At 42.3% G+C, this 17292-nt stretch overlaps 1 protein-coding gene across 2 annotated transcripts in view; it reads right to left on the bottom strand.

Annotated features, from left to right (window-relative positions):
• zfpm2a (zinc finger protein, FOG family member 2a) overlaps nucleotides 1–17292 on the bottom strand; it is a 127046-nt gene that overhangs the window by 66185 nt on the left and 43569 nt on the right. For both annotated transcript variants that reach the window (XM_085473455.1, XM_085473456.1), the window contains exon 3: nucleotides 14592–14693. In XM_085473455.1, coding sequence (XP_085329581.1) covers nucleotides 14592–14693 — 102 coding nt within the window. The remainder of the gene's footprint in view (nucleotides 1–14591; nucleotides 14694–17292) is intronic.

Here is a 17292-nt window from a genome sequence, read left to right as displayed (position 1 = left end):
CTATGATAACCTGATATAGTGACAGGCTTAGGGTGAACTGATTTCCACTAGTTTGTCCACTGCAGTCTTGGGTAGGCTATGTAATTCTTGCATATCACATTATAAATACTTCCTCCTACTATGTTTGATTGCATAGTGCTTATTTTATTTGATATGATATTTGTTATGTGAGTTTTACATGTTTAAAATTAATCTTTTTTTGTGTAATTCTACAAGATTACAACAGGTTTGACTTACAAATTACAGGAGTATTTCCCTAGAGTGATCTGGGCTCACTTGTCTCTTTGGAGGGAGGAGGATCTGAAATTCAATCCAAGTTTGTGTTTTTCATGATTACTTTTAAGAATTTCTTCCTAGATTGGAGGGGACACACTTCCATGATGGTCATGTGCACATCTACAGGGCAGGATGGAGAGGTTACCAGTCAAATGGGTGACTGGTTTACAGGGGGATTCTGGACCAACAGTGTTCGTGATTTTCTTTGTGAAAACACTAAAATAACTAAACGTCCCTTAAGAAGAGCTACAGATAGTTCAAAAGACTTGAGGAATCACTGCGGCTGTGCTAGTGACCCAGTGTTTTTTTCCTTTAATTTGTCATCTGTCCGTAATTCAAGGCTCCAACTGAAATATTCGTCCACCCTATACTTTAAAATTCAATGACTGATTCGCATTTTAGTACAAATGTTTTTATTAATGCATAAGACGTTCAGACCTGAATTTTCTTAATATAATTTCTGGCCTGGAGTGGGGCCTCTGCTAATGGTCAGAAATGACAAATGACATCATCATCATCTCGCTGAAGCATATTAACATTTGTTAAAGAACCGGGATCCGCTCGAGGTATTTTCCATGTGAATTTAACTTCTGTAACTAGTTCAAAGAACAAACTTACTTTGAGGAAAAGAAATTACCCGCAGCACTAAAATAGCCATTCCAGTCTGTGGTCTACTTCACCTTTATCCAGTTAGTGCGAGTATATTAACAGTAAAGGCAGATGTTGCGGGAAAAACAAGGAACGACAGAGTCGAAACAAGAGGGGAAACTGTGCTTGAGCGCCGCACAACAGGCGATCCTTCTTGATATCAAGCAGCGCCTCTGAATCAAGGCAAACAAATGTCTGCTGTTCAAAGTTCAATAACCTGTGCGTGGCAATTCACAGATGTCCCACTGAATCCAAGTCATCTCCACTGATAGGCCATGCTATAGAGCCAGCAAATGGGCTATAAATTAATATACCATGAGAGCGGCATATGGGGTGAAATGGAACGCAGTGTATCAGTTCAACAAAAGGTGCCACATCTTTAAAGCAGATATGTGATATGAAATTTTACAGCTGAAGGAGAAATGTCACAGAGCTCTGATAAGAGAGCAACGAACTTTCTCCCCCCTCCTACCCAAACCCTATTATCAGGTCCAAGTGAGCAAAATGCATCATTTATAACCCAGAGCCCACACTATTATCTTTGAAAAAGGCACTTGTGTTAACACAACTGCGGACCCCCACCACCAGCAGCACCACCACCTCGTCTTCCTCTGTCCTCACCCCGCCCCTCCGCCCTCCCCAAACCCGCCCTAACCCTGCCTACATGTGGCCGCGCTTGGCCTTGAGCAGCGGGGAGAACGTTTGCTGGGGAGCAAGTTTCCAGGCCACAGCGGGAGGGGGGGTGGGAGTGTGGAGGGGGTGAAGGAGAGAGGGCTTAGTAGGGGGGATTCACCCCTTCAGGTCAGGCTTGTTTTCAGGCAGTGGATGGCTTGAGGGGAAAGAGTTAAACAAGCCAAAGGGATTAGGGCATTTTAGCTGTGACACTCCACACAGGCTGAGCAGGGGGCTAGGGGGTGGCTATGGAGGTCGTTCGGATGGAAGTCTCCGAGCCTCTAGTTGTTGATACATGCAACAATGCCCATGAAGTACCGTTTTTTAAAAAGACAGATGTAATTATGGGTGTTTCAACTCAGTCTCCTGATAAGACGACTGATTGCACACATTATGCTTTTTACAATATCCGCTCTAAAACCTAACCTGACTTAGATTTAGGCTGCGCCAAATAATTATTTTTAAGGTGAGGCAGCTAGCACACATTGTTAAGGCTGGGGAGAGGTTTTGTTTAAAATAAAGAGAGCATCTTATCTGCTTTCTTACTGTTTTTGCCTTTTAGGGTAGACCGAGTTACAGATGAAAAAGAGGGACAGTCGAAAAACCTGAAATAACTGTACATGTGCAACAAGTCAGATTAGTAATTTTTGCCCTGCACATGAGCATGCTGTTTGAATGTGGGAAATCTGAAGTAGGCAAGCGTCCATGTAAGTAAGGTAAGTATTTCATGTCACCATGTCATTTTCATGTGGTTTTTTCACTGTTTAACTTGAAGTGGGATCATTGTCATCTTCATTCTGTGCTTTAAAGGCTAACGTATGTCATGCCGTGGTGTCATTCAAGGTTAATGGACAATTAAGAGTAATGTGCAGTGTGGCCAGCAGGCTAAAAGCGAGATGCAATTTCTCAACTGTACCTGTGGTAGAATCCAGTTGCACTGAATAGTGTTTAGTTGAATTGTTTAACATTGCTGGTTAAAAGTCATACATGTGGTTGAATGTAAAAATCGCTGATTGAAGCCAGAACCACGTATGCCACCACTGTGAATGACAGCCTAATTCAGTAGATGAATGAACTACTGTTATTTTTAATGGTTTAGTAGGCTATTGTTATGTGGTTGTAGCCTCCAGTGTTATTATTACTGTTTGCAATTGCTCTTTAAATGAATAAGTTTAAAAAGTTGCTCAATAGAAAGAAAATAATGAATTGAAATACAATTAAATATTTGTGCGTATGCAATTCCTGTTCAGCATTTTACAAATTACTGTTGCTCAATAAATACAATTAATTAAAATCATATATTTTTTTGTTGACTTAAGTTTTTTAAAGGCTTTTTTATTTGCGCTGAATTGCTTAGGTAGCATTGTGGATGGGTGTTTCAAGTGCACCATGCTACTGCTTTATGTATACCCAGCATGGATACACTTAAAACATCCATGCACTTTGGAAATCATAAACTACTTAAGGATATTGTTATTTAATATTACCTTTGTAGTGTAGGAAGGAAGGAAACATCATATGAAAATTAAACTTGTTTTCATTCGCTAGCTTTGGTGTGGTAGTACCAAAAGTAAAACGAGTACCAACTGCATTCAGTCTACCTCAAGTTTATGGCTATAGGTAGCATCCAGTTAGCATAGCTTGTCATAAAGATGGAAAGCAGAGCAAAACCTAGCCAGCTGCTTCAAGGTGGATTTAGTTTAGTTCAGTTTTCCCACATATTTTTTTCCCTGTTTCCAGGCTCCATGGTAACCTGTAACCATAGACTGTATGTAAAAAGTGGACATAGACTTAGCTTGGTTAGCAATTGGCATCTGTAGACTTTCTAGCTGTATCGCACAGATACAGATACCTGCTAGTTAGTAAGTCACACTCAAAATAGCCTTTTGTTTGTGAGAATTTCACACAGCAAAATTGAAGCACGGGCTTCTTGGACAGGGTTAGTGCAGCTATTCATTTGTGTTCAAATTGCATGACAATGTGGTCTAGTTCGATGACTCGAAATAACTGAGGTGAAGCTTTCAGAACAGATACCAGCTGTATCCACCTATGTTGGCCCCTAGTACTGAAAACAGTTTTGTCTCTTTTACTGAGAGAAATATCTTTAAGTCTTAATATAAAAAAGTTAAGAAAAAAGTCTGGGGGATTGGTTTGATTTGGAGGTGGCCTCTAGTGGCCAAGTGAGGAAATGAACTCTGTTTGGAACTTAAATTAAGTGTGTTGAGCTTTCAGCCACGGAGGTAGCCACTTTATTGCAAGTTGTGGAAGTAATCCTAGGGATACCGGACATAGTGTTTATGTGGGGATCCAAGACTAAGGGTCTTTTCATACTCATGATTTTTGATATCGTTTTTAAACTGCAGCAATTAAAACAACAAAGAAAAAGGGAACGTTTAGAAAAGTATAGCGGCATGTGTGCACACACTCACTCACACATACAAAAGTTTCAGTCCTCTAGTACATTATCAACACAGAGACTGGTGTTTGGTGTCATTGAACAATTGAAATATACCAGCTGTCAAGCACGCCGTCTCATCAAAAGCCAGGCGAAGTTAGCAGGAGGCTGGCTGACAACAATCTCTGAGACATCCATCTTTAGAGAAGCAGTGCAATTTCTATTGATAGCATGTAAAGCGAGACGGGAAAACTTAAAGAATGACTGTCCTCGCGCAGAGATATCGCCGTATCGCCGACAACATCTAGAGGACACACACCACTCATGCTGGAATCTGATTATTTTAAATGCTTTTCTTTAAAATTTCAGAACCATCAAAAGGACATTACTCTACCTGAGTGTGTCAGGACGGATGAGTAAGTGATTGTATGTGAATAGGGAATGCACGCACTCGAGACAGAAGGATAACAAGATTTTAGGAGCAGAAGAAAGATGCTGTTCTGTTGGTTCAGTCTTGTCACAAACTGTGTCATAAAGAGTTATACTTTTCCATAACTATAGGTGGAGATTGCTTTCAAAAATATGGCCGTGTAAAAAAGTACTTTAACAACTTTTTTTGTTAGCAAGGAAAACAAGTAAACATTGCTACCTTCTTGATATTCTGCAGTTAATTGACAAGGATGCTATTTTTAAAGTGCTCCTGAATCTCCTCCCAAGTCAATTACCAGCCTGCAACTTCCCCTGAGTAACAGGGAATTCAGTTTTTTCTTTTTCCTGGGTGACCTAGTTGTCTTTTGTGAGTAGGTTTTAGCCGGAGCAGTTTGACAGTCAACAGATAAGATGGATTAAGCTTTTTTTTTTTTTCATCCAGTTTTGATGTGAACAGCGTAAAAGCGGGTTAAATCATTGAGTTTCAGGAGTATTTTTAAATGCCTGGAGATAGCGCGATAAAGGAGCTAAACCTAAGACTTGGGCCGGGAAGGTCAAGGTCGCGGCTTTGGAGAGCAGCTACCCGGCGACGGGGGCCGGGTTTCGTCTCTCTCGGAGCGGGCTGAGCGCTGGAGCCGAGCCCACCTCTCATCACTCCCAGAAAAGCTACACGGAAAGGAGTGAAACAAAATCCGTCGAGAGCTCGACGGGCGGCATCAAAGAGCAGCGCACCCTTGCCTCGTGTGGGTGTGCAGAAGGGGAGCGTGTGTGTGTGTGTGAGTGAGAGTGGAGATGTGTGTATGTGTGAATGTGTGTGTTAGAGGGGTATGGGGAGGGGTAGCTCCTCTTTGCATTTTGTGTGCATGCATGAATGAGGTGTTATAGTGTGTGTCTGCCTGTGTCTGTGTGAGCACTGTAAAATATCATTCCTCCATGAGCAACTAGCTCCATAATTATGTTTTGATTATTTGCGAATGCTAAAATAAAACAGCAATTAATCTGCTGATGTAAAACAGAAAATAGAAGTGCGACGCACATATTAAACAACCCAGTTTACAGCGATATTAAAAACAAAATCACATTTTGTGAATATCATTTGTTCAACGTTCCCCCCCCCCCACCAACACCCGCATCACCACCTCCACCACCACATCCTTCTCTTCCCACCTCCCCAAAGACCTGATCCGAGGCGTGCTTAACATGCGCATAGGAGCTGACAGCCGTACAGTCACGTGACGTAGCTCAGCCAATCCTGAATACATTTGAATTTTTAAGCCGCGCAGCGATGAAGCCACTTGAGCAAAAGAAAAGGTGAAGGGGCGACTGAAATAAACAAATCAGAGCGATACACCCGGGTCGACGCGCCGGTGCAACATGCCCGTTTATCACGTGTCACATCTGGTCGACACTGAGAGGTTTGTTGTTTTGTTTCTTCCTCTTCGGTTTGGAAAAATATTTCTGAGGGGACATATTTAGACACATTTTGTGGACGTCTATTCCCCCACTGCTCCTCATGTCGGTGACAGGGGAGAGTAATCCTATACACAGGCTGCTATTGTGAAATGAGAAACTAGCCTCCTTCACTGCCAGAGACCAGATGCACCTCTCTCTCTCTCTCCTTCTCTCTCTCTCTGTCCTAATCTGTAAACGACTTAAAGGAGCCTTATCTCCGGGCTCTTCTGCTTCATTTCATGCTTGATTTACTTTAATTTGTCTGATAGGGCACAAGGATTTGGAAATGGCCCATCTTTCGGTGGAAAATGTTCTGATTTTTCTCCGGCATTGTTATGTGGAGGTTTTTGACTTTTCTCTCCCCCTCTCTCTCTCGCTCTCTCTTCCTCCTCCTCTTTCTCCATCTCTCTCCCTCTCTGTCTCCCTCCCTCTCTTTCTCTCTCCATCACCTCTCTTTTTTTTTTCCTTTTGAGGGGTGGGGGGTGGGAGGGGGGGTGGATCTTGCTCCAGTGCAACAGTCTGTTTGAGTGCATTTAGATTCGAGCTAGCACAGCACAAACAACTTTTCCATGTGGTGCGATTTTGTGATGGGCGACGGCGACACAGGAGTCGTGTTTGCCTTTCAGATCCACATTGGGCGCAGAGCAGCCGAGTGCTTCAAACCACAAAGATCTTATGTTTAAGTTAAGAGGCGACTGGCCCTCCAGTTTAGCAAGTGGGTGAGCGGCTGGCACTGATAAAGTTGCTCCACAATGAGGGACAGGGACAAGCGACATGTCTACAGATGCTTCGACTTCTTTTTTTTTTCTTCTTCTCCTGGCGGAACTCAAGCGCTTGCTTGACTGTCTGGCTGCTCCCATCACGAAGACATTCTCCCCACTTCTATTTAGTGACTGAATGACAGTGGAGGCAGTGAGCTATGATTAGAGAGGAGCCCATATCTTACTAGATCCTGAATAATCTCCATCCCCTCCCACCAATGAGCAAGGCACAGAGGCGGCGGAGAAAGCCAGAGGAAAAAATGAGACAAGAAGAATGGACAGAGCTGTTCTATGTATGCCAAGATGTCACATAGTTCCCCTGGACTCCTCTATATGCCCAGTGTGGACACAGTATAAAAAGAAAAATCAAAATTCATTCACTTTGAGTCGCTTTAACTAATCTGAGCAGTGGCAGACGTAATCAAAGAGAATTTTACATTGAAATCTGAACAGAAGAGAAAGAGACATTAACTGGAGACTTGCATTAAACAATTAAACTCATTCACAACTAGTGGTTAACTGATTGGCTTAAAAAAAAAAAATCAATTTCCCAAACACAACGACATGAAACGTCACTAACTCCGCCTCCAACACATAAATAAATGGTTAACTACACACACAGAGGAAAAACAGAGAGGAAGAAACAGGGAAACAGGGGGGACCATTGAAATTCATCTCACAGCCTGAATTTACTTAACTGCGGGTCTGTGCGCGGTGATAAACGGAGTGATGATCCGGCAACACGTCTTTATCCATGCTTTGCTTTAATTAACGGCGGCTTGTTTGTTGAAAAGATGATTAATATGCCAATGAAAATTGCATAATTGAATACCACAGCACTCGCACAATCAGGGAGGAACATGCCATTTTTTATTAACTTTTCAGTATCATTATTATTACTATTATTTGGTATTTTAATTCACTTGACAAGCGGCGCCCCTCCCCACCCCTCCCCACCACAACCACCGCCGTTAAACAGACAAAAAAACAAAACAAAACCAAAAAAAACACCAAGGATGGTGGAATTGGCGTGACCGGTGGGCCACACTGGGCCCAGCTGTTCATCACCAATAGGAGGTCTTCACAGTCGGTGGTACTGCTGTGATATCAACACCTATCAGTGTGAATGCTGCACATGAGTCCGTGTGTTAGAGCAGGGACAGTGAGAGTAGAGCGGGGTTGGGGGTGGCTGGGTTGGATGCAGCTTGCATGGCACTGACTGAACTCCTGTGGCCAAGCAGAAATCTGTGAGGACACCAAAAGTAAAAGTTTGCACACGCATATGAAATGGCACACTATCTGAAGCACCGGGGACCAGATTTTTTTTCCCCTTCACAAAGCAAAATTCACGCATGAAGAAATAACTCCAAAGTCACTCGAATAAAAGTTAAAAAAAGAGGCCAAATGAAAACGACGAATTCCACAATTTGAACGAGTTTCACTTGAGCAACCCAGAGTTTACCCAGTGTTACATCCCCTGGCACAACTTGCACCAGCGTCTCCATACTAATACTAAATACACACATCAAATATTCAGCCAATTACAATGAGAGCTCTTGCAAAAAAGAAAAAAGAAAAACCTGCAATGCTATGGTGCCCGGGAGGGTAAGCATTACAGAACAAACACACTTTCAGAGAGCTAAAGAAAGACACCAGGGGTGTCGAGTCCCCCCTGGGGTGGAGGGTAGAAACAGCAACACCAACCTGCCCTTTAGGACTGTCACATTTAGCGACGATTTATGTTATTTGGACTTTTTCACATGAAGTGGAATCAAAAAGCAGCTGATTTGTGGACAAAACGCTTGGAAGTAAATGATCTTATTAAAGCCTTCTCCCACGTATCCACACAAAACTAGAACTGGATATAGTGACATCTCCCTCACATGATAAGAACAGTGATTGCATTTTTGTCCTATTTTAGATTATATAACTAACAACCATGAAGTTCCTCCATAAAGCCTCTTAGTATAGCGGATCAGTGACTAAATTTGCATCGAGTCGATGCAGCACAGGAGTACAGTGATTTGTCTAATCTCTTGTTGCATATTTCATCGCTATAATCACACATTGTGCATTTGCGAGTGTGTACGTGGTGGTGATGGCGGTTGCGGTTGGGGGGGAAGTGGGCTGTTTTCTCCTTGCACAGGTGATGCATAGAGTACAAAGCCGTCATCAACAATCTCTTAAGAAATAAATGTATTTGTTAAAAAAAGAAGAAGAAGCGGACAAATGTTTACACACAGCACTTTGATTGCAATTTAATTTTACATCACTCAGGGCCCTGAACTCACAGAGAAGCTGATGATGGACTTTCATCATCAGTATCAGCAATCTCAGTGTCATTCATGTTTTGTGAGACTTGTCAGAAGACTTTGAATAAACCCCTGGAGGAGCGAGATAAAACCTTCCTTTTCTGCGGGAGAATTGCCATGATGCACGTCCAAATTTCTTGATTACAAGACGAAGCGGGGGGAGAGAGAGGAAAAAAAAGTAAAAAAAAATAAAAAATAAAAACCTTGAATGAAAGCCTGCGCTGAAAGTTTTCAGTTTGCTGATATAACAGTCAAGTGTGTCTATAAGTCTACTTAAAACGCTTAGGTATCAGTGGAGACAGCTGCGACACCCTCGTCTTATGATTCTGTCGAGACAGTACACTATCAAACCTTTCATACCGTTCCCAAGCTACATTTCCGGTGACAAAAGCTTTGCGAAAGCCTCCTGAAGGATTCATCTATATCCTAATATTTCCAATCCAATTTAACTGGAGCAGCCGGAGTGGTCTGAGCACTAGTTTACCAATCTTTGCTTTCCAAGACTCTGTGTGCTGAAGGCTTGAGGGGTTCAATCAATGGCGCTTTGATCTCGGCTGGAACCATAATTATTTAACATTGTTACAAGGATTTCTCTAATCCATCCTACCATTAAATCCCTTTTACACCCTCATCTTCTGCAGCCTAATCTGCATCTGGGTGCTCCGTTTGTCTCTCTCCCTCATTTCGGCTCGCCCCTCCCTCCTTGACGACACCCTGACTTTATAATGGACTTGGGTGTCGACTTAGAAAATGCCTTGTTTACTCAGAGCGACCTGATTGAACTGTGCTCAAACGGACTGTTGCTGTGTAAGAATTTAAAAGTTGTTTTTCTTAGTCGATCTGTACTTTTAAGTGCTACATAGTTTGGGTTTACTTTCAGTTCAGCTGGGACTGAATGGTGAAAGGATTCTGCAGCTATAATGCCAAGATCTGGTCACCGAGCTCAGTAATCTCAAACATTTCACATTGTGGTCCACACCACATATGACCCACTTTGACCTTAAGTGGGCTCGGCAAGTAAAAAAATCCCCTTTCTATTAGCGTAAAGACTTAATGCCTAAATTTGTCAATATAAGAAAAAGAAGAGTAATTACTACACTTTCCTCAGTTCAACATGTTTCTGTTTTTCAATGTGATAAAGAAATGCTGTTCTAGTAAATGAAGAACGGCTCTTTGGGCTTAAACTGTAAGAAATAAACGTGCTTATATTCCAGACCATCCTGTAATTGGAGGAAAGTTTTTTTGTAAATCACAGAAATTGCCCCATATTTATTATTGATTTTATTGTGGACACGTTCTTAAAAAAACAGATATTCCTGTAGTACTTTTCTGCCATTTAACTGATTATCTATTATTTTATTACTACAGTATGAATGGCTCTAGGTGAGATCTTTATCAGCATGACAAGTTGTAAAATTTATAAATATAAAAGTCCAAAATTTATCCTTCCCTTTATCCAGAGCCAGAGTATTTGCCAGGCTGATTGTGGCCCCTGGGCCTTATGTTGGACACCCCTGGTCTAGATATAACTGTCACCGCTTCATCTTCATTTTATCTTTTTTTTTGGTCAATTTTTCCACTAAGTTTCTTCAGATGAACCAAGGGAATGTCCAAGTTCATGTGACTGATGCCCAAAAGGTTTCATCCCATCTGTTTATTTTCATGATCACTTTGTCTCCCAACAAAAAACGACCCACTGTCCTTTTGCAAATATTTGCATGTCTGTGTTTCACCACGATATAAATAGCAGCACGGGCAATCGCAAACATTTGTTGAGGCACCTGCCACAGTATCGTGGCCATCTGGTCCTCCAATTCTCCTAGCATGACATATGTGCATTAAACCTGAAATGGTTATTGTTTTTTTTTCTCCTTTTTTTTCCTTTGGCGACTGGAAGAAGATGGATTGGCCACAGACCGTTCTAGGTTGGCTGGAGTCAAAAATGAGACTCGAGACTTTTTACATCTGAGTGAGGCTGCGTTTTCAGCATGTGCATGTTTGATGTCTTGAAAGGGGAAAAGAAGGGGGTGGATATAAATGGATATCTTTTTTCAGGGTGAAGTGTGTGTGTGTGTGTGTGTGTGTGTGTGTGTGTGTGTGTGTGTGTGTGTGTGTGTCCCACTGTCAGGTAGATTCTCAGATGGCCACTCCTTCAGCTGACCCCTGCCTCGCCCTGGCTGGTGCCCAGCTGGCATCAGCAGCTGAGCAAGCTGGGCCATGCCGGCCGTCAGGGACAAGCCAAGAGAAGAGATTTGTGGACAAGGTGATCACATTACTTCTGTTACCACTCTGTCACACTCATCTGCCCCTTCTGCATCTCCTTCTTTACAGCGTGGCTCATTTTAAGTGTGTTTTAGGGCTGATATCTTAGATGTTGATGTCGCTGTATGCAAGTCACATCTACTTCAAATCCAGTTTAATCAGTTTGGGAAATTGGGTGTTGACATTAGCTGCAAACTGACAGCTACAGTAGATCAGCTTAATTCAATTCAAAACACTAGCATGTTTAATGCTGCTTCTAAAGTTCTCTGAGGCATTCCAGTGATATAATGTTGCACTCTGGGACAGTTTATGGGCCTTTTTTTTTTTTTTAGAAAAAGGTTAAAATCTAAGCAGCTGCTAAGTCTTTCTTAGCCTTTTAAAACTCCATGTCATAATGCAGTGGAGATGATTTTTTTAGACCTTGACAGCTTGTTGTGCAGTTTCACTAATTATTCCGAGTGGAAAGTAAGCTATGCATCATTTGGCACAATGCTAGAATTGGCAAAACTATGGCAAACAATACAGTTTGTCAATCACGATCAGTTCAAAAGATGGCATTCATCATGCTTCAATCTGCAAAAAGATTGTGATCAATGGAAATGCTTTCCACTGTATCACTACAGAAATAAAATACAATAAAACTTGTTAGCACACACGTCACACTGCATGTGCACACTGTATTTATTTGCATTTGGGCAGCATAATAAACTGTGAAGGCAAACCACATCCTATTAGCAGTGGACAATACAGTGCCGTATCTGAGTATGTGCTGCTTCTTCAGCTACATATTAGCTCTAATTCTTAAATTTAGAGGTCCACAGCGTAACCTAACAAATGCACACACAGACTAGACACTTGAGCTGAAACTGCAGCGAACACAATTACAGCACTCTTAACGAACCCTGGATTTTCTTCACTTTCCAAAGCGGGGTGTGGTTTACATGAGAAGGCATTTAGATAAGGATGAGAACAAGTTCATTAGCAGAGTTAGCTAGCTAACACACACCATTCCCAATTAGCCTAGAGGAGAGCAAGCGGGAGAGAATCGAGAGAGACGGAGTCAGATTCCTATCACAGGCAGTCCATGAAAATGAATAGAATAGCATGACACGCTATCTGGCAAATCAGCGGCTGATTGCGAAACACCCGTGACGAGAAATGAACACGAGACAGAAGATCAGTGTGCAGATTTGCTTAAGGACATACTTGTAGAGATGAGGGGAGAGAAAGGGAACTCGCTGGGTGTTCCACATCAGAGACCCAGCACTCTGAACAACAGAGAAGAGCCAGCTATCAGATTAATAGTGAGTCATTCAGTACGCTTCTCTGCTGTTCCAGACAGAAAGACAATCAGAGAACAGGGGCCAATCGTGGACAGCACTTGACATGAGTTACTAAAGTGGAGATGAAATGCAGGGACAAAAAAAAAGAAAGAAAAAAGTTCAATTACAGGATGTAGATTGTAAAGGCTTTTGTTGTTACTCAGCAAAAGGGAAATGGTATGGAGGTGCTTCAATAGAATCACCAAAGCAGGTGGGCATGTTCCGAGTTAGCCCACCTCATTAAAAGGCTTCACTCTCTTTTTATGTAATGGCCATTACACGTCCTATTCAGATGCACACGCGCAGTGATTAAAAATTATCTGTTGGTGATCATAATCACAGCTGCTTAAACTTAAGCCAAAGAATAACAAAGAACTTTTGAATGCTCAACTATCTGAACATTTACAAAGAGATTAAAGGGGAGACAGTCTACAAACTAAATAAATTTGCTTTTAATCGCTTCCAACAGGAAGTCATGTCATTTCGAATGTCCCTATCTGATTGTCTGATTCCCCCTCTTTATTCAAATTATAACATGCCCATCTGACTTTTCCAGCACAATGGGAAAAATTAAAAAGGGAAATGACCTTTCATGGCAGCCATGATGAAAGAGTGAATGGCATTATTATGCGCCAAGATTAATTTCGGTCTACTCCACAGTGCCCATTGAGAAAACACACGAGGGGGGCACGGGTGCCTTAGTCGCTCATTAATTGGTAGGTGTATCATAGAGATGTCAAAAACAAGATGATTATAAACCGATGACCCGGCTGCGAAGCGCACACAATACGCTACAATATGAAAGCTTGTTTGCTTAAAGTTGGGTGCAGCCAGGTGCTAAGTGTCATTTTTCCGGCAGCAATACAGCAGAGATTGGGCCACAAGTGTCCAAGTCCTCTGATAAGTTGGAACCACTCATGCTGCGGTTTAGCAAAACATGAAATGGGCATCATGTCTCACATCACTTCCCCTGCAGTTCAGCTGTCCTCGCTGTATGCAAAGAGAAAGTTTACTTCAAGTCCCCCTCCTCTCCCTCCCCACTGCCTGTCCAGCAGTGTGTTTCTGAGCCTCTAATTCTCATTCTGATGGCTAAGTAGAAGGGGGAAAGCATAATTACAGTCAGTCATACATCCAGTCATGCTACATCCATCCCTCCTTTTCAAAGCAGTATTTTTAAGCTGAGCATTTCTTGCCAAAAAAGGGGGCCTTTTTTTTCCCTCTGCATGTGATGCCTTCTTTTTGTCATGGCCCCCATAGTTCTGAGCTGACCCCCTCAGCCCTGTCTCCTGACTGATCACAGTGATGGTTTATTACTGTCGTCCCGGCGCTCTTATCTTTAGCCAGCAATGCTCATTTCCTTCCCCAGATTTAAATGCAAATGTGAAATTTAATGATAAATGCATTATCTGATAGGTGCGATAACACTGATTCACTGTCAGTATAAAATACACACCCCGGGGGGCTTCGAGCTAGCAAGCACAACTTGCCCAAATCCACTTTTTTCTCCCGCTCTCCCTTTCTTTTCTCTCCCCCCCCCCCAAAAACGCATGTACCTGCAATAAATTCTTGAGGTCATTTTATGCATTAAAAGGAATCACATTTTGTGTGTTCAGCAGTGCGGGCGCAGGCTATTGCTGAGCAGTAATTGCCGTGCAACTATCTTGTTCAATGTATTATCCATCATTTTGATGAAGTTACTTTTACTAAAAGGGCAAACAAGATAAAAAAAAGTGTGTTGTAAACTCTTCAAAAGCTGCGTCTGCATTGCATTATTCAGTTCTTTAAAAAAAATGTCTTTAAGGAAGCAGTGTTGTCGACAATTTAATTTACTGTTAACCGAATGGTGGCTTCACGTACATTTCAAGCGAGCAGCAGACTTCTGACACGATTGTGTAGCTATATAGTTACTATACAAGGCAATCATTTTTAGAAACAATAATATTTTATCCCCTTTATCACCTTCCCTTGAACTACACCGCATGCCTTTCAGTTACTCAACAATAACTTTATCAAATGACCCCCGAAAGCCTGTCTTGTAAAGTAATACTCATGCTTTTCTTACTTGGACCATCCCATTCCTCTGGCCCCATGGCAGCGTGCCTGCTCTTCTCCCCCTGCCCATCCATCTCCGACTCTCCTGCCTCTCGATTGCCATCTTCCTCTCCTGTAAGTAAAAGAGGGAAAAAAGCACTTTAAGTCCCACAATGCACACAAGACCCAAAGTGAACAGCACTCTCTCCAAATTTAATGTTTGGACACGTAATTTAATGAATCGTTGCATTATGCAGACTTTGGTTTTTTAACATCTTCTCCCTGTACCAGTTAAGTGTCACAATGTGACGTGTGTGTTTCCGTGTATGATTTTGTAAAAGTGCATTCATCACATGCAGCTGCACACTTTTATGTAAAAAGGAGTTCCCATGAGTGCTTGCAGGAACAGAAGGAAGCCCAATGGAACAGGAAGGAAAGCAATGTGTGGGAGAGAGGTGGCTATTTATTACCGTTTGATCTATTGTGGAGGGAGCTAGAATGTGTGTTATAGGATGTAGGGGCTGATTTACAGTCCCAAGGCTCACACAGACCATGCTAAGGGATATTTGGGTATCTCTCTCCAGGATGTAAGTGCTTAAAGACCTTGTTTTACAAAAAAAAGAAAAAGACTAGACGCTCTCACTGTAGACGCACTTACTGTAAAAGAAAATCTATTTTTGCATGTCTACGGTAAGCACAGTTTGTACTCAAAAGTTTATAGGCACATAAATCAGAGCTTAGTAGGTGCCCCAAGTGTGGTGCTCTAAATAAATCCAATGTGGCTGACACAGTGGTTGGTGTCTCTTCAGACTCGGGCAGGTAAGAGCAAACCTGCTTGGGGCTGATGGTTTGTGGAGGTACATTCCTCTCACTTTTGTCACCCCATCTTTTTCATTCCTTTGATGTTTTAAACCCAACAGTGAATGGTCAAGGACAGGCCTGGATTGCTCCAGTGGCTTACTACACGCCACCACAAGGGAAAAACAGGGGCGGGAGAGGGCATGTAGATTTAAATACAAATATATGACGACAGGACAACCTATACCTTATGCAGCAAACCTAAATATGAATATATTGTAACCACACCTGCCTCTGTTCTTCGCCCCCCACAGTTCCCAAAAAAACACATTTCTGAGTCTTAGTTATCAACCTTCAAGTGACAACTGCCACAGGACACACACTACGTCACTCCAGCGCCGGCCATCCTCAGTCGGGTTAATCTCCAGATCAAGCACATACTCTGTGCTTGTTTAGCTTTTTTTCCCCTTTTTTTGACGTGGCTCACTTCAAAGAGAGCGGCAAACATTGCCAAAAGGATGTCAGCTTTCTATCTCCCACTAAAATAGAAGATGTGTGCATGAAGAAAAAAAAGCGATACTGTAGGGAAGTCTGCAGAAATGTCCTACTTACAGTACATGAGGTCATTATGACCCACTTTTGCTTATGCAAGTGTCTGCTTGGGCTGGCAATTTCTTCCCCCTGCTCCTCCTCTCTCCCAGTATATTATCACGGAGCCCACTCAACTAAATTCCCCCACTATTTATTGTTGGGCCTGGAGAACCTCTTTAGCATACCAGGCTCGTATTATGACGAGGATAACAAAGGCGTATATCAACAGTTCCTTCCAATGGAGCGCAGTTTGAAGAAAAAAAAAAAAAAGCTGGTGAGATAACATTAAAGGCACTACCTTGATCTCAGGCGAACATGTTAAGCCCTGTAACGAAACGTATTGGAAGTGTTTAATTACAGCCCGGGAAATGAAGCTACAAGATGATTCCTTAATTAAGCAGTGATTAAGGATTTTCTGCCTTCTATCTAACACAGTTTGCAGTGCATTTTAAACACAATCGCCCAGGCAACCTCACAGGGAACAATGTCACAAGGCTTTGATGAAGTTTCCTGCACAAATGTCACTAGGAAGAAAAAAAAGGCGAGCAGAGGAAGCAGTGCTGGAGCAGCACTCCTTTGCTTACAGTACAGTCAGTGAGATAAAACCTGGAATACAGAGAAATGTCGAGATCCCCCCCCCCGCCCCGGATTTTAAAACAACATGGAAATGGATTGATTGAGGTGCTCCATTTCATTCACCGAGGTCCAATCTGAGTAATCGAGCCTCTGCTTTGTTTCATCATTAGGGCCCGAGCACTGAGAGTGCGAAGGCCCTATTGTATCTGCTCCGTTTCTTATTATTATTATTATTATTAGGGCCCGAGCACTGACAGTGCGAAGGCCCTATTGTAATTGCTCTGTTTATTATTATTATTATTATTAGGGCCCGAGCACTGAGAGTGCGAAGGCCCTATTGTAATTGCTCTGTTTATTATTATTATTATTATTATTATTCCGGCAAATGAATTGGCCGTTTGAGGGCCTAAACATGCTCGAAAACTCATGAAATTTTGCACACGCGTCAGGTCTGGTGAAAATTTACGTATTTTAATGTTCCCAGACATGGCCAGGGAAAATTAGCTCAGTAGCGCCACCTAGAAAAATGAAAAACGCGAGCCCCCGGTATGGGTATGACCTACACGTTTGAAAGTCGGTACACCTATATAACGTTCAGAGTCGAACAAAAAAGTCTATTATGGCAATGTCCTAAACCCAACAGGAAGTCCGCCATTTTGGATTGAAGGTGACATTTTGGCTCTGATTTTACCGTTTCCATGCCTCGAACTTTAACGAACTCCTCCTTGGGGTTTGATTTCATAACCTTCATATTTGGTCAGTGCCAA

The sequence above is a fragment of the Copadichromis virginalis genome, linkage group LG11 (assembly GCF_057382275.1).
Source record: "Copadichromis virginalis isolate Kocher_CV1m ecotype Utaka linkage group LG11, C_Virginalis_male_GT1.1, whole genome shotgun sequence".
NCBI lineage: Eukaryota > Metazoa > Chordata > Actinopteri > Cichliformes > Cichlidae > Copadichromis > Copadichromis virginalis.
The sequence above is the reverse complement of the archived record's forward strand: the minus strand, read 5'-3'. Positions and strand labels throughout refer to the sequence as shown.